Source organism: Lissotriton vulgaris, chromosome 2_1, assembly GCF_964263255.1.
Source record: "Lissotriton vulgaris chromosome 2_1, aLisVul1.2, whole genome shotgun sequence".
Lineage (NCBI taxonomy): Eukaryota > Metazoa > Chordata > Amphibia > Caudata > Salamandridae > Lissotriton > Lissotriton vulgaris.
In genome coordinates, this window is record NC_141687.1 from 1,347,963,170 (window position 1) to 1,347,987,618 (window position 24,449).

The following is a 24,449-nucleotide window of genomic DNA, read 5'->3' on the forward strand; positions in this document are numbered from 1 at the left end:
ATGATCTTTGTAAAGACCCTTGTGGTGGAACGAAGGCCGAACGGTAAAACTTTGAATTGAAAGTGTTTTGTTCCTACTTTGAAGCGGAGGAATCTTCTGTGTCTCTGCTGGATTGGCACATGAAAATAGGCATCTTGGAGGTCGATTGTAGAGAGGAACTCATTAGGGTTTAGGAACTGTAATACTTCTGTCAGTGTCCGCATTCGAAAGGTCTGAGACTTGATGTACTTGAGGGCCCTGAGGTCTAGTATCGGGCGCCACTCTCCTGATTTCTTTCTGATAAGAAAAAAATAGGGAATAAAACCCTGTCCCCTGTTGTGATCGAGGAACCACTTTGACTGCTCTGTTTTGGATCATAACTGCAACTTGAGCCAACAGTTCCTTTAAGTGTGCAGGAGGGGACCACTTGGAGGGCGGTTGGGAGGTAACTTGACAAATTCTAGTGCGTGGCCTTTTGAAATCATGTCCAAGACCCAACGATCTTATGTTATTTTCGACCAATTGTAACAGTATTGAGAGATCCGACATCCAATCTTCGCAGTAGGATTTGACTTGATTTTGAGAAAGTCATTGTTTTTTAGAGGAATTGCCTCCCCTGTAGGTAGATTTCCTCCTATACTGTTTAGAATCAGTTTGTCTGGTCTGATTTTGGTTAGAGTAACGCTGTCTGTTGTCATTATAGGAGCGGTATTGAGTGGAAGAGCCAAGAAAGGAGGATGAGGAACCCCGGCCACGTGCTCCACGAAAGGTAGAATATTGGAGAGATCATAATGCACGAGCAGTGTCCGAATCTTTTTTGATGGACTCCAAGGCATCGTCAAAGAGGGATTACCCATCAAAAGGCATGTCAAGTATTCTTGCTTGCACTTCAGGTCGAAAGGACGTGGCTTTAAGCCAGCCCTGCCTTCTTGAAACTGCGGCTCCTGCCAGCTGTCTGAATCCGGTATAGGAAATGTCGATTGCGCAATCTATAATTTCTGACAAAATGTTTTCACCCTCTTGAAGGATCTTCAGGGCTTCCGCCTTAAATTAATCCGGAATAAGGTCTACAAATGCTGACATCTCAGACCACATTTGTCGGTCGTAACTCCCAAGGATGGCCAAGGAATTTGCTGCCCTTACTGTAGTCGCAGCCATGGGGGTGAACTTTTTGCCAATGGTATCCAGGCGTCGACCCTCTTGGTCAGACGGGGATGTTAAAGGAGAAGCCGGATTACGGGATCTCTATTGGGCAGCCTGCGTAATCACAGAGTCCGGCTTTGGCTGGGAAACGAGGCAGGCAGGTGAATTGTGAGGCACCTTATATTTCGGCCGTTGCATAAGTTTGAGTCCTTCCTGCCAAATAAAGTCTATAATTGGTATAGAACGCACTTGTTTTAAAGGTTGATCCTTGAAATCAGAGGAAACAATCCTCTTGTCTAGTGACCAAGGGTAAATTAAAGCGCTTCGCTGCCCTTTCCATTAAAAGGTGGAACCCTCCTATATCCACCGGAGGAGATGCAAGAGGGGAATCTGGGGGAGGGGACGGAGTATGAGTTTGGTAATTGTCCCAATCTTGTAGAACAGTGTCATCATCCTGGTCCATATTATTATCCTCATCATCGGCATCCTGAGGAACTGGTGGAAGAGCCGGTGAAACCGGAACTGACACCGGTATTGGTGTTGGTAGTGGAGTGGCCTGCGTAGAGGGTGGAAAACGGCGATCGTAGTCATATTGTAGGTTTGAAATCAACGAAAGTGTTAATTGGGCCATAGGAACTCGATCAGCATCATTATCATCATCTGCAATGGAGATATGAGAGTCTAGATCCTCATCATCATAATCTTGGCATTTTATATTCAATTCAGATGGGCTATTTGCAGCTCGAAAGTTGTCATCCACATCTGAACCGTCAGTCATCCTCATCTGCAGATGCAAATAGTTGAGCAGGCAGACCTGTGGAGTGTTGTACAGGGCTCAATACCAGTGGTGCGGGTCGTCGAGTTGCAGCTGTTGTCACTGTGAAGGTGGTTGCAGTCGCCAAAGAAAAATGCACGAAGAGGGTGTTAGCGTCGACGAGGCTTTCAGCGTCGACTGAGCCACCGTCGATGGCAAGGCTGCCGCCGACGAAATTGCCGCCGACGAGATACTCGCAGACGACGAGACCATCGTTGATTAAGAGGTTAGCGTCGACGACTATGCACGCGAAGACGAAGCCTTCGTCGACGAATGGCGTTTTGGGGGAGCCGTCGATGAGATTTTTATTGTCGACGAGATAGGCCGAACCTCTAGAACCATCGTCGACGATGTTGAAGATGTAGTCTTACTCGACAGAGGGCAGGTCGTCGTCTAGGTAGAAATCACGGTGACTGATTTTGTCATCGTAGACGTGCGCGTCGACTAGCTAGTCGACGGGTTGGCACCTTATTTAGAGGAAAAGGGCACAGCTGGAGTTTGCGGCGCCAGAGAACCAGGTCCCGTAGGCGTAGAGGCCGGCAAACTCTGTGGGGGAACTAGATTCAGAGCATCAGAGAGCTTCTTTTTAAGGTCTTACACCCACGCTTAAGAGAGGTCTTGGAATGGTGGAAAATGACACTCTACATCATTCACTGGGTTGTCTGAGGTCTTCAACTTCTGCAGCCACAGAAGGAGACTGGCCTCTCTGTCCTTTAAAATCTTTGATGAAAAGGTCCTGCACAGCTTGCAATTTCTCACCTCATGATCCGGATATAAGCAATAATTGCATTTTTTATGAGGGTCCTCAGAAAAAAGAGAAGTTTTCCACAGGCAGTACAAGCCCGAAACAAAGACCTTTTAGAAGAAGACATATTCAGAAGACTCTGTAGAATTTTGACAAAAGAAAACGGAGCAAAGCTCAGAGAGACTCCCTTCACAAGATGTGCGGTAGAAAATCTGAGGGTTTGAGCTTCTGAGAAGGTTGTAGAGGGTGCTGCAGCCTGATTGGCTGGAATATGGACCATTATAACTACATGGATATGTTAGAAAAGTGTACACTCCCTCAATGCTTTCTACGAGTCAATACTGTTCTATTGTACTTCAAAAATGTTATTTTTAAATATACACACTATTGGATATTTATATTTTATATCTTTTTATATATATTTATATATTTATGTGCATATGTTTCTTACTACTATTCTATGTACCGTGGGACTGCCACTTCGACGACAGGGAATTATTCAAGCATGTGAATCTATGAAAGACACCCTAATACTGGAGAACGGCGGTATTCTAAAACCACAACAGTGTTTTATAGGTTGTTACTCTTCCACATTAACACTATTTCGTGGAAATGCCTAATATATAATCATGCCTAATATATAATCATGCCTCAGGAAAAAAAATGTTTCTCAAACATAGCTTCAGTTTAATCTGATGAGGCTCTACTGGTTAGGTAAGCAAAAGGTAGAATCAGACTAATTTTCAAAAAACTTATATTAGCAAGGTAGATAAACCTCAAAACATTAAGTATTATAGGGATTCCTTCAGATAAAAAACCTGGTTGGCAGCTCAATTGAGAAACAGTTTTAATGAAAATCTAATTCAGACATTGAAAATCATTGATGCACTCTTGAGCGCATTTCACTTTGTAATGTACAGTTATTGCAGAGAAAGACCCTCAAACTATCTCATTTGCATAGAGTATGTATATATTTTTGGAAAGATACAAACATATCAGCACTTCAGAGACTTAAAGGTGTTTGTGTGCTTAACAAAGGTTCTAAGGCGACTGTTAAATGTAGACGTTTGATAATGCAATGTTTACAAGTTAGTGCCTGGACAAATTAAGTATGGGCAACATCATACAGAGCTGAGAACACATTGCCAACTGGACAACATATATGTGTATAACTGGCACGTAGTAATTTTTTTTACAGTTTTATTCACTCCATATATCTATCGACAATGGGTGCTAAATTAAATGTACCATAATCCCATTGCAGTTCAATGTGGAATGTGACATCCACACTACACAGATAACTGAAGCAAAAATATATATAACTTCTATAAACTCATAGTGGAGGACTTCAATTCTTATTTTTAAGGAAATCCATAAGAATTGAACATACTTTGTTATTCCATACAGATGGCAAGTGGAGGGCAATGTGGAGAACATTCATTACGGAGGTGAAGAAGGGTACCTTATCTATATATAACATCACAAAATAGCTTAGGGAAAGGTGCACAAGCCCAAGATTTTACTTCAGTACACCAAAAGCGGAATATATCAATCATGGTAGACATACTGCTCCAATAGAAAGGCTATGAGAAATTGGCCTGGTATATGCTGTCCACTAATTAAAGTGGGCATCTTGCACCAGTCCAAACAACCCTAATTGATGATTAGGTTAAAGAAGACCTTTATTGAAAGCTATCCTAGTGGTAGCTATGGAGAGCAGCCTTCAGGCTAAGTCTCGAAGGAATGAAAAGCAGCTTGTTTTACCAGATCATAACTTCCTGAATGACCAAATGAAAGGAGAACCACACAAGTGTTATTATAAAAGTACGAGTTACTTACCTTCGGTAACGATGTATCAGGTAGAAACGATTCTAGCCGCAGATTCCTACACGTAGAATTATCCCCAGGCATGAGACTGGATCTGGAAACTTTTCTGCCACAGCATCCCTGCGCGCCGGGGGGCGGGGTGACATCACGCGACTCCGCCCAGGCGTCGTCCGCGTACTTGACGTCAGTGGGGTCACATAAGACCCGCCCCGGCGCGCCTACGTTAGTTTTCTTCTGAGAACTTTTCTGCACCACAACACAGAACCACCAGATAAAAAACTGTGGAAGCATGGGAACAGTGTGCGAAGAGCAGAAAAATTGGAAAGAAACCGTGACTAACACCACACAGAGTAGTATCAACACCGCAGAACACAAAGGCAGGGAAAGAAGAAAGAACAAGGAGAGCCCTGCACTGCCAGCACATAGACAGCCTCCCACCCCTGTGCCCCAGAGGCAAGGAACATGCGTAAAGTCATGGCTCACGTAGTAAACCTACTACCCCCACACTGAAGGGGACCAGTCCCAAGAGACAGGGAAAACAATCTCCAAGCCACCCAACATAGAGGGCAACCACCCCCAAGGGACAAGGGCAAGACATGGCCAGCTGACCCTTAATCAGAGGATAGCAATGGAAGGAGGGGAGGGAGGACAGGGATAGAAGCAAACCCCCCTAAAACCGGGAGTTGCCAGAGCAGAAGGGCACCGGAACCCCATCCTCCAAAGAACCAAGGAGGAATGAACCAACCCCAGACGGAGCCATCCATCAAGAACAAGGAGAGCACTCACAGGATACACAGAACCCCACGGGAGGCGAGTACCGAAGACCAACCCAAGGGTGCTTGCAGAATACGGGTGGCAGGGCGGGTCGTGAAGGAACCTGTGGCTAGAATCGTCTCTACCAGATACATCGTAACCAAAGGTAAGTAACTTGTACATCTGATAGAGACTACTAGCTGCAGATTCCTTCAGGTAGACTAGATACCCTAGCAATACCACCTGGGAAGGAGGGTCTGCGACAGGACCCCAACAGCCAATACAGAATAGAGGGCACCACAGGGGACCAGATCTGTGGACCAGGTAGAACCTCGTCCCTGCCAGCCACAAGAAGAACCTCCCACGACAACAAAGGATGTAGGAGGGAGCAGGCTGAAGAGGACCGTACACTCCAAGGCCATGGTCTGAGAGGCCGAAGCACACACACTTCCCCACAAGGCAACCCAGCCACCGCCCCCTGCTAAGGCAGGAAGAGCGGAAGAAGAAGCCTAGAGGACCTAAGGAAACTAGGGAAAAGAAGGCGAACCCACTCCAGATGGAGAGCAACCTGCCAGCCAGAACAGCGATGGAAGTCAAAAGCCACCAGAAGCAAGAACAGCCCGAGGCCCCAGGAATGCAGAGTAGGCAGCGCCCGGCAAGGGAGAACACAGGATCATCCCAGACCTCAGGGCAGGAGCAGGGAGAGAAGATGCCCGGGCACACCACTACGAGCGGCCGCACACACGACCTCAGGAAGCAAAAGCAACCTACATAAACGCAACGGAGAACAGGCACCTGAAGGCGACCAGAACCCCCTAGCAGAGCGCAAGCCATATGACAGCTGCCACTACCCCACATAGGGTATGTTAAGTCCCAAGATATGGGAATCCTCTTTGGGGGGAAAAAACAAAAGAGCCGCAGGGAAAAATACACCTCCGCAGGAGGCTTTACAAACAGCCCAAGCAAGCAGGTGGTCTAATCTCAGGGCCAAGTCTGCGCAACAACTCCGGCAGAGCACGCACACAGAAGCAACAAAAGGGCCGTCCAGCAGCCAACAATGCCAAAGTCCCAAGGAAGGACGCAAATGGCCAGAAGACACTCCACAGCCAGAACAACCGGCCTAAGAAGGCCCAGAATCAACCCAACTCAGGAGTCACTGAGGACGGGATGGGACGGGACGGAGGAGGAGGAGGAGGAGAAGGTGGAGGAGGAGGAGGAGGAGGAGGATTAGGTGGAGGGGGAGGAGGAGGAGAACGGAGCCCTGCCAAGAGCCGTTGGATGGCGGAGTCGGCAGGGGCATGAAACAACAGGCTGCCATCAAACTGAAGGTTGATGAGTCACTTCTGATTATTCTCAGGGAACACTCCATCCCAAAGCCAAGCATGGCGATGGAGAGCGACTGAGAAAGCCATGGCCCGGCCAAGCACCTCCGAGATGTCCAGAGCGGAGCGGAGAATAAACGCCACAAGCTCCCGGCCATCCAAAGCATGATGTCGTAAGTCCACATAACGAATCTCCTGGGACGCTGCCAGAGACTCAGCAGAGTCCCACAAACAGGAGGAGGCCCTAGCCAGCACACACAAGGTGGTAAGGGCCAGGAGGGTAGCGCTAGTCGAGGCGAACATGTTGTGCCCCCAAGAGTCCAGCCAGCAGGCCTCTCGGGACGGCAGAGTAAACAGTGGCGACAGGGAGGTAAAAGCAGTCAGCAAAGGGGGCTGGCAGCTGAGGGGTGAAGGGAAAGACATGCCGGGTCACACGGCGCCGGTGCAGAAGATGTTGAGGAACCGGGTCCCCTGAGGCAGGACGCTTCCAAGTCCCCATCAAGGAAGAAAGGAGTGAACCTTCAAAGGGAAGTAAGATTTCCCTCCCACTAGAGCCCTGGTGGGGGACATCCAATAGATGGTCCGCTGGAAAGTGAGCCACCGGGTCATCCATGCGCAGGATGCCCACAGCCATGGACACCATGTGAGCGAAGGCCGCACCCGCCTCCGTAGGGCCCGCGGCGGAGAAAGCAGCTTCTCAGTGGGCGACGGCTGCAAACTAAGGCGGCTGTCCCCGAGGCCAAGCGGGACGGGCAAGGGCCAGACCTGGAAGTCAGAAGGAGCCGAAGAATGAGGGACCTGCCGCTCCTCTGACGAACACACCTCTGCCTCAGGAAGGGCGGGACGCCACCCTTCGACGCCGGTGAAAAAGACACCACACTGTGACCAGTCTCTGGGGAGGACGACACCAATATACAGCCTGCCTCTGGAGAAGGAGCGTCCAAAGACGAATACACAGTACGACCCCTGTGCGGAGCCGTAGAGTCCGCTGCCTGAGGAAGGACGTTGGCACCATCCGGCGTCACTAGACAAGGTTCCTCCAAGTCACCCCGCACCGGAGAGGAACTGGAGCCGAACCGGCCCTGGGGCGGTGCCAAAATGAAGCCAACCCAATCCCGCCGAGGCAGCCACTTGTTTGGGGGGACGAGATGGGCCTGGGGGAGTGACACGAAGCCCTCCGCCAGCAGTAGCCCAGAATGAGGCTGAGATGAGGCTGGAGACCAAACCATATACTAAGAAAGAGGCATAACATCCACGACTTGACTAGACACGGTGCCTAGAGCACTTAGAATCGCTCGGACCCCAAGGAAGTGACACAGGGGACCCACAGAGGATGTGTGCAGTGTGAGAACACAGGTGCGAGCTCCGTACGACTAGGAGAAAGTCGCGGTTGGAATTTTAAAGATTAAGGACGCTTAGGAGAGGACTTCAAGCAAACCCCTTTGGAACATATAAGGTTCTAAGGCACCCTTGAGAGTCCCGATTTACCGGTTACCAATCCCAGGAGAGCCAAGAGCATAGGGGTCAAGTGGTGTCGGAAACACTAGTTGATTTTAATGACGACACACGAAGAAGTGCTACTGCCGGGAAGATGAAAAGTGTCCGGTGTGATCCAAGCCTGGATCGGAGCTGAGAAGAAACTGAAAGCAGAGGGGACAGAGTCTGGGTCGATTCACAGTGAACAGGGGTTCGATAGTCGAATGGCCACTGATGTCAAGTGCTTCAGGTAAGAATTGGTGAAACTTTACTCTGCAGCCACAGGGACCAAGAGACCAAAGTCCAGAGGTGAGCTGTCCCATTAAGGATGTCGAGGGCGGAGGGTGGTATCAGTGTCGGGAATGAACACCAACAAGCCTTGGCAACTGCAACCCAAGCGGTTAGATGAAAGATGCTTCGGTGAGGACCAGCAAGGTCCTGGAGACTCTCCAAGCGATAGAGGGTCAGGGCACATCTGGAGCAACCAGGAAAGCCCACTGAAAGTTAAAGTTGCCTTCACAGGGACCCACAGGCCAACGGATCAGGGATTGCGAAGGGACCTCGAGAGGAATCACAAAATACCACCCCACAGAACACTTGTGGAGTGTAGGCCAATAATCTTCGGTGGAAACACTGCTTGGGGTCAGGACTACAAGTAGCCCAAAACACAGCCTCAGAGATCGCCGAAAAGCATATGCTTCTGCAAATGGACACAGTGTCCAGGGGTACGGGTTGAACTGTCCCCACGAGGGCTGCGGGTCTCAGGTTTGCTGAGAGCACTAATCAACCTCAGGGACACTTGGGAACTCACCTCCTGTGTTGCAGAAATCTTTGGAGTCCTCAGGAGCTCGGGAGATGCAAATCGGTCAGATGTGTTTAAGGTGCCTGATAGCAGGGGAGTAACTCCTTTACTCCAAGGGAGATTCTTCAGTCATCCAGCATAGTGGTCAAATATGGTAATGCACTAGTCTAGTGTAAATTTGTTATTGATCATAGGACAGCCATCTTATGTACAGCTGCAAACTAAGCAAAGCAAACACTGCAGATGCAGGCAACGTTAGTAATGGCCAAGGAAACAATTTATATGAGGAGGAGAGGAACTTTCAATTTTATGTGTAGAAATTGTTTATCAACCAGCGCAGTTACAATGATGAAATTCCTACTCTCACGGATGAAAACACCAACAGCATTGCCTGAAAGCAATCATGTTACAAAGTTTGAGATGTTGAAATCAAAAGTTGGCAAGATACTATTTTCATTTACATCACAAGAACTGGCTGACCTCAAGCTGCGAAACTTAAGAAATGTTGTAATTATTTGACAAAGAGTGTGGTCTATTTGGCAGAATGATACCAATCTAGCACAAAATGGAGTTAGGTGGTGGGGAGGTGTAATTAGATTACTAGAGTTTGTGTAAATGTTAATAAACACAACTTCTTTGGACTCCACTAAAAAAAGTACACAAAAGTTTTGAAATGGAGTGTTAGCTGAGAGAAAAGAACAGCAATAGTAAAAAGGGAAGGGCAAAGGGTGCAATATTTTTTTTCCATGGATATTTTACGGTAGAGAAAGAAAGGATTCAAGAACTTGATCATACATTTATCCACCGATTACAGTGCCCCAATTGCATGCCTGTTATAAACGTATAACCGATTCTTTTGTAATTTAACATACATCAAACTCTTATGTTTTAAAATACTTAAAGGAGCGTGTAGGTGGGAAGGGTTGTACGGGAAACATTTTCATTATCAGCCCCCAGAGAACTTTCCCCTTCTGCAACCTTTTCTCATTTGAGAATTAGCAAGATAAAAAAAAAGATTTCTCCTTGAATTCCACAACATTGCTTTGAATAAAGATACAGAAAACGCATATGATCAAGTTCTGGCAAATGTAAATTTCCAGCAAATTCAAAGCAACACTGATGAGCATACTAAATCACATTTGCTTTATTAAAGTAGGCCATGCAATATTGGTAACAGTAGAGCAATGTTGTCATGGAACGTAGAGTTAAATTATTTTTAAAGCTGTTCTTTGCACCACACTGTAGAAATATAAGCTTGAACCGTTAATGTAATGAGGTTGCACCCATCTCCAATGCAGCTCTATTCAGTACAGAACTGCTTTGAGAGAGTTTGCCCTTTATGCAATCCTTCACACCATTACGTTTTACACCAGTATCAATTTTAGAAGCTTTAGCATTCTTGTTGTATTCTTTTTAATAATTTATAGAGCCACTTTGATTTTGTCGGACTGCTTCTCATCCTGTCTAAAATTAAACATGTTACATCTTCATATATATTTTAAGCACTACAAGCTTATAATGTATACCAGCAATATGTTTCAGACTGTGGTGACAAACACCAAGAGCAATACCCCCAAGTTTAGTATGCTTTTTTACTTCTGCATTTTAGGCTGTCAAATACTTAAATTCTGCATTCAAATACACTTCAGTTAAGCCCATGTGCTTCACTTCACACTAATTCCTGTAGGAGAACTGCGTTATAGCCCCGGAGTGCAGCAATTGAAAATGAGGGGCCCCTCAAATCACGATAGAGCACTACAAAACCACTAAGATAACATCTTACCTTGGAGAAACTATCACACACCAATGATGTTTAATCAATCACAACATTCAGCCAAATTGTTCTTGTATGCACTATAGACCCTCTTCCCCTCAACAAGTACCACCAAGGTAAAAAGTTACACAAAACGTTAATGTTGTGTATAGACACCCCCGCATTTACATCATATCAACATGGAGCAAGTAGCAAATTTCATATAACACTATGGTTAAAGCAATGACATCTCAAATACATAAAAAGCAATTCACTGCTTAAACCCCCCACAATACAGTGCAACATACGACCCACAAAATTATATAAACTATTAAAAACAAACGGGAGCACCTCACAGAACAGTACTAATAAATCTGTTGTGTACGCTGATCTTTTTAGTATTACAGCAAACAAATGATGGACGGAATGCTGACAATTCAAACATTCTCCCCCAGTCATAGGATCTGGGTTAAATCCATCATTCTTTTGCCCACTACGCCACCCCAGTTTGGAACCAGCCATATGCAAATCAGTCTTGACCCTGTGCCCCATGAGAACAGTCCAGCCCGAACTGCCAGGCCAGGTCCTCCCTGGATCGGAAACAAGCATGATTAGGACCAGTTTCAGGGTATGTCACCCTTCTTCAGCCAGGCTAGCTTGAATTCAGTGGCACAGTAAGCAAAGGGACTCACGTCTGGGCATACCCATCCCACTTAGGGCGAAAAGTGTTACAGAAAACAAATGATGGACGGGATGCTGACAATGCAAACATTCTCCCCCAGTCAAAAGATCTGGGTTAAATCCATCGTTCTTTTGCTCACTACGCCACCCCAGTATGAACCCAGCCATATGCAAATCAGTCTTGACCGTGTGCCCCATGGGAACAGTCCAGATCGAACTGCCAGGCCTGGTCCTCCCTGGACCGGAAACAAGCATCCTGGGACCGGTTTCGGGGTACGTCAACCATCTTCAGCCAGGCTAGCTTGAATCCAGTGGCACAGTAAGCAAGGGACCCACGTCTGGGCATACCCACCCCGTTCCGTCCATCATTTGTTTGCTGTGATCCTTTTAGTATAGCAAACACAAGTCCCAATGAAGTTCATATTTTTCATCTATGGTCCCTCGAAAATGGATTCTGGGTAAGAAAAACGTTGAAGCATTTCGGAGGGTTATTAAAGGATTCAACCACCTTCTTCAGGACAATGTAATTAGGTAGAAGTCCCCCCAAAAAGTCAAATAATTAATTCAATATCACACTCTAAAGATGGTGTTTCAATATGTATTTTTTCAATACTTGGAACTCCACGGTCTGTATGCACACCAGGAGGTATAGCCTTCCACTGGTTCTGGAAACTCCCCTTCTCTGAATCACATAGTATATTCAGAGAAATGGAGGGCATGCACCTCTAACCGTCGGATGATGTACCTGCGGCTCCGATCAAACAGCAAGACAAATATAAAGTATCTTCTTCAGGAAGTATCTGCCATAACTAGTGTTCAGGCAACCGCGGGCTCTCCACGAGCTCCCATTAGCCTAGAGGTATTGCAATTATCACTATCAACTGTGGGAAGCCTGAGGAATAGGAGATAGAGTATCCCTGCAACAAGCAAGGACTTTTTATTGTGAGAGGCACATGCCCGTCATTTCTCTGAATATTTTACATGATGCACGTCAACGTATTTCTTGCGCAGATTCTGATTACAAAGAGGGACCATAGATGAAGAATATCTACTTCATCGGGACTCATGTTTGATATACATAACAGATCCGCATAAACAACAGATATATTAGTGCTGTACTGTGGGGTGCTCCCTTTTGATTGTTTTATTTTATGTACATTTGTGGGTCATATGTTGTGTCGTACTGTGGGGGGATTAGGCAGTTAACTACTTTTTACATTTATGTGATATGTCATTATTTTAACTACAGTGTTATATGAAATTTGCTCCATGTTGATATGATGTAAATGTCTGTGTGTGTATAAACAATATTAAAACTTTATGCAACTTTTTTCCTTGGTGGTACTTGTTCAGGGGAAGAGAGTCTAAAGTGCATACAGGAATTTTGGGTATGCGACTGAATCATGGGTGTGTGATATATTTTCTCCAAGGGGAGTTTTTACCCTACTGGTGTCCAATGTAGATCAGATTCATACCACTTTTTCAGAAAATCCAAGCAAGATAACATACATGAAATTAATGTAAATGGAAATAATTTACATGGACAGTCTTTCTTGAAAATCTGGCATTGGATCAGCACTGTTAGTCTGAATAGTTTACATATCAGCTGAAAGCATTTTTACAATAAAGTGACCTCCAGGGTCATACGTTTTACTTTTGTAAATAAGAAAACCACATCTGCCTATCTTTAGTTCCTTGTCACTCTGCCACTAGGGACCGAATTCAAGAATGCCTTGCACGCACAATCTGAGGTGCACCTTTTACAAAGTACAAATTGATTTCTTGACAAATGTTAAGGGCAGACATTGGACTTACAAGCACAGGTAAATGAAGAGAGGACACAGAACTCACACTTTGGTGTATTCTCCACTAACCTCTTGGTTCTGATACTCATGAGTTGAGAGGCATTACCACAGAACTGGTCCTGCCGTTGGCTTTTCAAAATACCAAGCTCTGCTGAAAGCAAATTTTGTATCTACAATGGTGAAAAGATCATTCTGCCTCTACTTGTTTTGCTCAACAGAAACGTTTGCTTTGGATTCACCTTCTAATATATGGCTGTGAATAGAGCCAAGCAAGGTTTCTGTGTAAGCAAAGTTACAACTATGTTCGGGGCATCAGCTAGAAGGGCAATGACCTAGTTTTAATCATGGATGGCTGTCGCCCGGGGGTAAGTGTAGACATCCCCTACCAGCCTTAATGAACAATGGTATCTGCACACCAAGGTGAACTATTTATACATTCAGACAGAACTGCCTTTCATCTGCTGAACTGTAACCCAAAGCTCCAACATCAGTTACGGAGCAGACCTTTGGTCTTCATAACAATGGATTCAACAAAAATGGGCACATTGTTTGCAAAGAACACCTCTAAAATGATCAGACAAAGCACCTCAAACCTAAATGATTTTTCTAGCAATCATTCCAAAAAAGAAAATAAATGAGCAAGAAAAACGGCATGCAGCAACTGAGTAAATAAGCCACCAAGCAGTGCAAAGATAGTCCACTGCCAGCCCTGCATTACCTTGCTGTGAATAATTAAACCCCACTCTCATAAACAAAGCATTTCTTGAGGATCTTGCTTGCCCTCATGACAACTTCTAAATACACACAGATACAGCTACCCCTGGTTTCTTCTCAACATGGTTTTCAAGAATGAGAGTTGAGAAAGGTCGTGTAGAACAATCATAGTTAAAATAAACTGCAGCAAGCTATTTGAGATGTGTACATTTTAGTTTCTTAAAAAGGTAGTCAGTTAATTCTCACTGCTGTCATCTACTGTGACCTGCAGGCCACAATTTGAATCCCTGCAAACCTACCCAGCCTTCGATCCTCATGAAATAGATAAGTTAGATACCATTAAATTGAGCAGTACTTAAAACAGCTGTGAAGTATGAAGCACTGATTAACATGATTTTTACTATAATCCTACAGCATTTAATATTTTGTTTTCATTCAAAGAACAATAAAATTAATTGTGCAAGATTCATTTGACACAAACATCTTCATGAAGTAGCAATCTCATTGGATTCCAAAGCCAGCACCCCAAAATGTAGGCCAAATGCAAAGTGGGGTAAGTGCTCGCAATGGGTGATGTAGCAAAACAGGTAGTTGCAAGCAAACAACGATCTACAAGGCTGGGTAGAATCTTGCACAGATGTACACTTGTGGCCATCAAATACATCTTGCTTATAAGTAAATTGGATTTGAGTCTCCTACGCCAAATTCAGCAGCGCTGGTGGAAACTATACAACTGCCACAGTATAGGTAGGTCTAATAGGTCAGAATTTTAAAATATTCAGACCCAAAGAGCGTTAACTATCCCAGCAGGCACCTTGCAAGACTAGACAGAATGCAATCATGTATAAATCATCTTCAGAGGACGGAAAAGAAAAGCCCTTTCACCAAGCGACAGAGAAATTACCCATGAAAACTAGCAACTGATCACAGTCACTTGCAGATTCCATAGATTAAACAGGATGGGAAAATTGTTACTTAATTATCAACTGATTTGCAGTTAAGAAAGAAAGCAGCACAGTCCAAATTTAACATAAGGGAATCGCATTCCGTAAAGGGTAAAAGCAGTAGTTGATTCGTATTTGTGATTTCACTTTTTTATTAAAAAGATACTGATCCACTTGAGGCAAAGAACGCTGCATGTAAACATGCCTACAAACCATTTTTTATCTTTTTGGCTGGATCCCGGACTTCTCTTCAAATTTTCAATTTCCACGAGCACAGGTGTAGAGGGAATAGCATTCACCACTGGCAGTGTTGGTTTTACATTAAAGCCCTTGGGCAGCAAACAAAAGAAACATTTATTGAAGATATCAACATGCTATAGTCACATACCACTGTACAACAAATCAAGAACAATTACAACAATTATTACATAAAATATACCTAAGTTACTTGAAAAACATTTGACCCACACACCTCATTTCAAACTAGGATCTAATGAGACTGGAGCATGGGTTTTACTGGATAGTCTTCAGTTGGGATGAAGATCTTTGTTCATTGTTAGTCTACCCCTCCTACAGGTTGCCTCAAAGTCAGAGAGGGCATATGTGCATCTAGATAGATGCATGATGAAAACAGGGTTCTTTCGTTGAGTGCTGAAATAATGAATGAGTGGCCAAGAGTTAATGTACTATGCATTAACCAAGTTCTTGAAGAACGAGGCATTTATGTGCTAAAGGCCTTTATAAGTCACTCTTGTAGCTGTGAAGTAGCTGTGGCAGAGCACAGGTAAAGCTGGTGTTAGGTTGCTAACCTCTCCCTTGATTGACCCAAAACATATTTTCCATCCACATTTTTATTCAAGAGGCCAGGACCACCTGTGTTCCTCTGCCCATGCCGCTTCTCTCTGTTCAGTATCAGATTAAACTTTGATCAGTATCCCTCCAAGTTCACCTTTTCTTCTCTGCTTTGTATCAATGAATAAAATGTGGCTTGGAAAACGTGTTTGATAATAATAAAAAACATACGGACAATGTGGACCACGATATACTTGGTCGAATATCTACGTACAGAAACTGTCTGATTGCCTTTGCGCCATCACCAGGTGAATGGTTTAAATATTAACAGTGCAGTAAATGCACCTCTAAGAGGAGCCATAATTCATGCTGCAATAACTCATCTGCCTGAACAATCAACCACACAGTTACTAGAGTTAAAAAAGCAGGTGCTATAGCTACTCATTGGACTTACTTGCTGTGAGCCGTTATTTTGGGTGACCGCATTGTTCTGAACACTATGGGGGAAAAACGTGACAAAACAGATGTTCATGTGAGTACAGTCATATTCTGTTCTCCACTGCTTCCATTAGTGCCACATGCAATACAATGTAATCTACAGTTGCAACTACTTTACATGCCTGTTGTGAGGTACTATATTTACACGAGAGCTGAATCTGATCATACTGAACAAGTGAACATTGAACCAACGGGCTCCGTGTATAGAAGATGGTGTAAAAATAAAATTCCCATTTGAAGTGCAGGCTCAAAATGCCATGCATGCATGCCATAGTCCAGCTGTCATGGAAAGCAGAAAGCCAAAGAGTGCTGTGGCCCTTCGGTCTTTAAAGTGATCCATGGTTGATTCCGCTTTGTATCCAAACCGTCAAAGGGCAATGTCCAAGAGACTAACCTGAACATCACCTCAAACTCCAATGGACGGTATCCAGTCATGCCAGTGTACTACACTATATGAATCACTCCCCTGCCCTGTCGTGCCCGCCCCTAGGTCTCAGAGGAGCCGCCCTTAGAGGCGAAATCTCAGCCGCAACCACTGAGGACTGTGTTGATGTGAGAGGACACCAGACATTAAGGACAAGGATATTTTGCTCTGAAGGTTTCTGTGGGTTGTAGGAGTGGAAATAGTGTGCCCTACCTGACCACTTTTGGGGTTGGAGTCGGGAGTTTTTGAAGCCGGAGACTGGTACTCGGCTGGTGCCACGCTAGAACTGTGTTCTTCCCTGTGGGAGATGAGAGCAAGGCAGGATAGTGTGGCTAGACAAGAGTGTGTGCATTTTGAGGGAGCCTTCTCCTCTGGATTTAAGATTACTGAGCACGGGTGCCCTCCTTGGTACATTCCTATGAGCCTCCCATGACTTTTTGCCCCTCGTAAAAATGTAATGAGACTGATTTTAGAAGGGCGACAGGCAACATATTAGTCTACAGTAAGGGGGGTGGGGGGATGGGGGATGCATCGAAATCCGTGGGCGGAGGCAGCAAAGGTCAGTAATCCCTAAGGGGAAGCTTGTACTCTGGTATTTATAGGTCCCGCCGTAGACCGCACATGCACATAATCAGACTTTGTTTATGGCTAGTGGGCCTGGCTAGTGGGCCTGGAGCCCTTAAATTTGTTACCATTAATAGGCTTTTAAAGCCACTCTCAATTGCTTACTTACTGTTTGTCAGCTCTGCGGTCGACATTTCCCTCTTCCTACATGCGACTCTCCCCGAGAGCATGGCTCATGCACTCGTGTATGGCTCACACTTCTGGGACCTATTTTTTTCGTTGTGGTGAACCACTCTACAGAGTGCATCTTTTCAAGATAGCTCTGTCGTTTATTTGTTTTAAAACGTCCAGCTAAGTCTCCCCCATGAGTACTCACTATCTGTAAACAGGCCTTTAAATCCTGTTCTTATCTTGTCTAATTTGTTTTAAAGAAAGAGGTCAAATATCAAGCTTTCTCTTCAGAGGGAACTTGATATTTACTTTTCTTTTGCTGACTTTAAAGTGAGTGAAATTATGTGACAATCCAGCCTGCTGAGTACCCATGCAAGAGGACAGGCTATAGGACGTTAACTTTTCTAGCACACAACAAAAACGAAATGTGCAGATTTTTCACAATACATCAGAATGAGAACAGTAGAGATGAAGCACATGTTTTAAATAATTCTTAAGTAGGGTGGGAATAAATATTTTAATACGACCAAAACAAATCAATACACTCTATATGACATGTCCACACATCATTTGTACGCAGTAAAACTGTATGTCTGTTCAAATGTAATGGCCAGTTTCAACTTAACATTACTCTGCTCTACAACACTTGAAACCACTTCACTCTAAGCCCTTCCACTCCATGCCACTCCACTCTAAGACACTCTACGACATAACTTGTCACTCCACTCCTCTCCCCTCTATGCTCCTTCACTCCACTCCAATGTCCCCCACTCCAATCTACCCCCCCCACTCTACTCCAGTAAAATCTACCATGCTCCACTCTACCTCAATCACCCTCACTCTATTTCACTCCAATCTATACAACTTCAATATAACCCACTCCACTCCACCCCACCCCAGCCCACTCCAGTCCAGTCCAGTCCACTCCAGCCCACCCCAGCCCACTCCACCCCACCCCACCCCACCCCACCCCAGCCCACCCCAGTCCGCCCCAGTCTACTGGATTCCACTGTCCCTACTCAACTCCAACCTACCCTACTCTACACCGCTCCAATCTACCACAGCCTACCCCCATTCCACTCTACCTCAATCTACCCCATTCCATTCCAATGTACCTTACTCAAATCTACCCAATCTACTGCACTCCAAGTACCCCGTTCCACTACACTACAACTCACTCCTCTCCAACCTACCCCACTTTTTCTTGTTGCAGCATATGAATTTCTTTGTTCCCCTGTAGATGTGTGATGCATTGTGAACAGACCTGCAACCCATACTTGTCTGGAATGTGCAAATCTGCAGTAGGCCACAGTGACTAGAATCCTTTGTGCCTATGGGAGCACAGTGGGAAACAGGAGTGAAAAACAAAAATGGAGCTTGCACTAGTGGTTCAGGTGACTGGTGATGTAGGCTGGTCTGGTTCAGGAACTATTAAGTGGCACAGGATAAGAGCAGGCCTGCTACGCCTAATTACGGCTGGGTTGATTCCTTCTTCCTTTCCTGGATAAAATGGTGAAGCGTAAAGTACAGAGGGCGAACTCTTACGACTCAAGGCACCCAACAACTACTGAGGGATTTCCGAATCGAGCAAGGGGGGGGGGGGGGGGGGGGGGGGGGGGGGTAATCCAGAAGGAAATTGAACTAGCGGAGAGACCTTGATCACTGACCCGTAAATCATCTATTACCATACAGGCCTCACACTCTTCTCCTGCTGTCCCTGACCAGTCACCAGTGGAAGCCTGGTTAGGGACAGCAGGATTCTAGTTTTTGTTCAAAATCTGTACGGTGCTCCTTCCTCACATTGCAGCAGCCATCCTATCACTCACTGCCTGAGTCTTAGGCTTCTACCTTTGAGCCAGCTCCCAAATGCCAAAAAAGACCTCAAGGAGCAGAGGAGCTCCAGGAGCCCCCTGCCTTCACTAAATGAGATTGCGCTCCTATCAACATCCTCCGACTTGTCTGGTCTAACGGATACAATCTGTACCAAATGTAAATTGCTTCTGGCTGAGAGTCTCAAACCCCCAGAAGATAGTTTGGATGTTCTTGATATACCCACTGGCCACTTGACCAGTGAGTTCAGCAGCAGATCATTATACTGACCCCACTATTGTTTCTAGTGTTCCAAAGACTCAGACTTTTCAAGAAATTCGAGGCATGCAAGGTCATGGAGCTAAGGTGGCACCACCCGGTATTACTGTTCAATCTTTACCTTAAGCATCTTAAGTCCAGGGGATGCCTGATCAAGACTCATTGCAGCTGGGGCAGCTCAACTGCCGAAGGGTTCCCTCCAGGGGCTCAGTCACAATACAGTACTGCAACCTCCACCCGAATGGACACCTTGTTATTTCTATCTCCAAAATAGAATTTGAAAAAGACCCAAGGAATAAGGTTGTGCATTGGCTAAATTCTAATGCAGGTCATGAGGATTTATTTGGTGAGATCATTTTGGTGAGAAAGGTGGGATGGGTGGGTTATGGTCAAAATAAAAAAGCAAAGACGATTGTGTTGTGATTAACTTTAGGAACCCAGCAATTGTGAAAGATTTGCTGAGTCATTTGAATTACCTCACTTCGCTGCCAAGGAAAATTCATGCTCATCCTTTAGGCTACTTTTATAAACCAGAGGATCCATCTTCTGCACTAGAAATTAACCAGGGCACCTAGGGCCCCTCACTTTGTCGTAAATGGTGAACAATTTACTTCCTTGGAGGGCATTACAGATATTCATTGACTTAGGATGCCTAAAATAGGTTATGGGACCACTTTTAATGCACTATAGAGGGGACAAGTCGATCTGAAGGGTCTGTATGCTTTGGGATACCAATGCTGCACACCATTGATAGAAAGGGGGGTGGGGAATCCTAGGCGGCATCAACATCCTATCCTGGAATATTGCTGGAGTAAGATCCAAGTTATCCAATATAGACTGGTTATATTTACTTCAGACTGCAAAATAGTGTGCTGTCACAAAATGTGGGTGCTTAAAAGATTTGCAATCTATGGGTTTAGATACTTCTGCAACCACGCATTACAGTAACCAGCAGGAAGAGTGAAATGAAGATTGGTAGTGTTTATTTCAGAGAGAGATATATTGCATTAAGAGGTGGGGGGGGGGTCATTAAGAGCACTCTGGTTTTATCAAATGTTGCACTTTGTATGACCCAGTCATTTAGATTTTATTGTTAATTATTATTATAACATCTTTGATGACAGACAAACAGCAGTCATGGAGCAACTTGGTGATTATTAAACTAAGTTTATGGTGGAACGTGGTTCAAAAATCTTTAAAATCTGGTTTGGGGATTTTAACGCGTCATGTAAATTCACAGATTAAAGGGTTTTTTGTCTGACTGATCGGATCCAGGAGGATTCATTTTCCAGTAGAGGGGGGCGCCTCTACTGACGAATGTGCCTTGTGCAATAACAGACCTGCTCACCTGCTCCTAGAAAGAGGCAATCATTGGCCCCAATACTTAAAAAGGGAGATATAAACAATTCTTCTTGTTATCGCCACATATCTTTACTTGACACTTCCTCTAAAATACTGGGACATGTTTTATTGTCAAGATTGAAGAAATGGGAAGAGGATAACAACATTTCTGATGATCAATTTAGTTGTTGCAAAGGTTCGGGGACGACGGAGTAGTGTCTTAACTTGTCTCCAATTTTAGGGAAGTATGTGAAGGCCACAAGACATGCCATTCTTATAGCTTTTATGGACCTCTCCTGTATACAGTGTCAAACCATGGGACTTGCTAACATCATTAGGGGGTGGGGTCAAACAATCATGGACTGATCTTTGCCACTTGAATTGGGACACCTTTGTGAATGTTCGTTACTCCCAAGTCAGAGACTGCACCTCACGTATTAAATAGTTTGGAGTAGTTCCGCAAGGATGTATTTTAGCCCCTTTTCTGTTTTTTGTACTCTATATAAATGGCCTTGGTGACTACCTAACAAATTGGGGCAAGGATATAGCCCAAATTAGAAAACAATCCATCGCAAAAAACGTTTATATAGAGGATGGCATTTTTCTGGCAAGATCAGCATACAGGTTAGTTTTTTGTTACATGGGTTTGCCCCCTTTATGAATCTTCTTGACTTAAGGATAACTAATGTCAAGTCTTACACTATGGTTCCAGGTCCTTTGAAAACTAAGGTCAAAACACACAAGGTTGGGACCTCGGATATATAGGATTAAAAACTGAAATCATTTAGACATCCCCTTTGATGAATAGCTAACGTTGGCTCACCTAGTCAACATTAGGTCTTTGCAATTTCAGAGAGCTGTTGAAGCAATATTTTAATTTGCATCAAGGCTCTGCCATAGACCAGTGAAGGAACTTATTTCTATTGATGAGGCAAAAAGTACTGAAGTTTCCTAATATTGTGCTGGTGTTGTGGACATACCAACTTTTACTTCAGAGAACTGTAGGTTGCTTTCTATGTAAACTGCTGGTAATACCAAGGATCACATCAAACATAGTTTTTTACACTGAGGTAGGGGTGAATTACCTGGAGGATCTGATTGGATTGTCTCCGAATAATATTGTGCCATACAATCTCGCACCAACCGAAATCAGGACTATAAAAGTCCTTTTGATTAACTACTTGGCCCATGATAATGTACTTCAAATAGTGTGGTTTTTACATTTGGAACATACTTTTCTGAGATTGGTGTCCCCCAGTATTATGATCACTCTATGGTCTTCAATACAGTTTTTTGAAATATTATAAAAAGATCTCCAACATATAGGACAATGATGCACAATTTAAAGGCAGCCTCATTGAGGACAGTTGCTGCACACTCAGCCCTTTGTGTCTATGTATGGCCTGAACTATATCTGACTCTCACCTAAAATGTTCAATACAGATTTTATCTTACTAGTTTTAGACTCAGTACTTTGTACTTCTTAATTGCTTTCTCAATATAGGGCAGATGGTTTGTCTGTTTCATTTCACTGTATTGCTTGTATTTGATTTGCACTTTTATGGCCTTAAACCGATTAAGGAATTTTGATGAGGACTACACTGGTACCTTTCAGCTCTCCCAGCAAATCAGTAGTATTCAGTCAGCAACAAATAGAGAATGAGGCTGCATCACAACCGTCCTTCCTTGTCTGATAAAGGATAACATGGGCCTCTTCTGGAGCCATTAGGAGTACCTGGGCGACAGAACACCACAAGGCATGAGTATAGCAGCCTAGTAGGCTGCTGGCATTGGTCTTCTTGGTGAGTTTGGTTCTCTGCTCCGTCAGTTTCCCAAAGGTCTCGATTCTCTTGGATTCCCAGTCAAGGGGAGTAGTCGAAAAGGAATTTAGCTGAACTTTAATAGCTGAAGCCTGTACCATAAGTCACCTGGCCAGATTCTTGGGAAATAAAGTTTGAATCACCTTGAGGAGGAGAATGGCACCTGCCAACATAACGATTAACAGGGGAGCCTGAACATGGGTTGGCCCAGATCCCCAGAATTGTGTCTGTGTCTCATTAAAACGCAAAAGGGAATCAGAACGGTCTTGGCCAAGTTGAAACAATTCAGTCAGAACAATTGTCTTTACTTACTGGGTAGGAAGCTGAAGATTGAGAAGTTCCACCACCCTCCACAGAACCAGGGTGAATGACGCACTTTCTTCAGTAGCAGGGCCAGTAGGTGACACCAGATTCAGTGTCTAGGAAGATATCCTGGCCTGGGATGTCAAGGCATTTCTGCTGTTATAGGGACCTCCTGTCCCACAACCTACTGCCTCCAGGAGAGATTGAGTAGCTGCTGCCTTCTCTCGCGCTACAAAGTACCCTACCATCTACCGCAGTGCAGAACGTGTGCTGGCAAACTCAGGCAATGTCCGTCTTGCGAACGCCATCACCCGAGGGGCTGGGTCATCCCCATTGTCATCTACTACACTACAAGTTAAATACTCTTTTTTCCAATTCTATTTTTTTTACTGCTAAGTCTAGGTCTTTTGGAGGAAGCTTTCTCAGTCAGTGATCCCTGATTCTTGCCATTGTGCTAGTCCTTTCTAATATGTGGAAAAGGAATCTGTTGGAGAAGTCCATGAAGGGATCCACTCCAAAGAAAAAGCCTACTTCAGCAACTAGCAGAAGTACCTTAGTAGAGACAGAATCTCCGACTGAGGAGGTGCAAGCAATGCTGCAATCCAAATTCCTGCCTTATTGCTCACATCCTATACCAATCCATGGTGCAAAGGGGTCTGGGAAACCGCTTGCTGATATAGTAACCCCTGAGAACAATTAATGGTTGTATTATGCCGAACTCTTCAGACGTCGCTCTTTGCCTCTGAAGCCTCCCTGCCTTAACCCCAGGTTACTCCTAGTATTCCATGTAGTAAATGATGAGCCCCTTTGGCTCGCTTGAGACCCGTCAAGGTCGCCGAGTCATCCATCGTGGTGGGTCCTAAGTCTACAATAAATTGAGCGGACTCCTTGCCAAAGCTGGTTCAAGTTCTGCTAGACAGTTGCTGAAGTTAAAACTGAGGTAAATTTTCTGAGAGCCCGGATAAACACTTTAATGGACCTACACAGAGTTACATCATCCTTACCCCAGCAACTGCCAATGGGAGACCCACCTCTAATGGGCATGAAACAACGGCGTCTCACACTGCAAATAAATGACCTCGAGGCTTTACCCTGTTCATCTAAGAATTCCCAGAGGTTAGGGCTGAGGACTGACTGTCTAGCTATGGCAGGCAGGTTTTGTATAAACGTTTCTCCAGTCCCCCGACAGTCAGGGAGATGTGCCCCAGGATGTACAGGGAATGGATACTTGTCCTACAGCCTATGCACCAGGCCAGGGACCGCAAAGCTGGCATCTCCTCGCTCTTATGGAGCCACCAATTGTCAGTCATTTGTCTCCTCTCCTCAGGGCACAAAAGCCAGAGAGTACGGGCAGTATGCTCTTCATGGACATCATCCCAAGGTTGCCGGAAGGGGTAAGAGAAGTCCAAGACTCACTGACTAACAAAATGATCCACTGGATATGCAATGTACAGGAATGTCCATCAGTCATCTGTCAGGACAACTTTGGAGTGAAACGCAGGTCCTCACCGAAAGCTGGTTTAGACTACGTTGAGCTAAATAGGTTTTCCCGCAGTATAGCAGATAAACTCATTGCCTTGGAGCTGCTTTTCCCTACCCCTATGCTGACAAATATTTGCCTAAAGCTTATTGAGCTCAGGGCTATGATTAGGTCGGATTCAACTATACATCAGCACAGTGTTGCTGAATC

General features: G+C 44.8%; 1 protein-coding gene across 1 annotated transcript in view; it reads right to left on the reverse strand.

The window, feature by feature from the left end:
- EPB41L5 (erythrocyte membrane protein band 4.1 like 5) overlaps nt 1-24,449 on the reverse strand; it is a 1,452,967-nt gene that overhangs the window by 628,804 nt on the left and 799,714 nt on the right. The window contains exons 15-16 of the mRNA XM_086957110.1: nt 16,005-16,047; nt 14,972-15,087 (exon numbers count right to left, since the gene is read on the reverse strand). Of these exons, the coding sequence (XP_086813236.1) occupies nt 14,972-15,087; nt 16,005-16,047 (159 nt within the window). The remainder of the gene's footprint in view (nt 1-14,971; nt 15,088-16,004; nt 16,048-24,449) is intronic.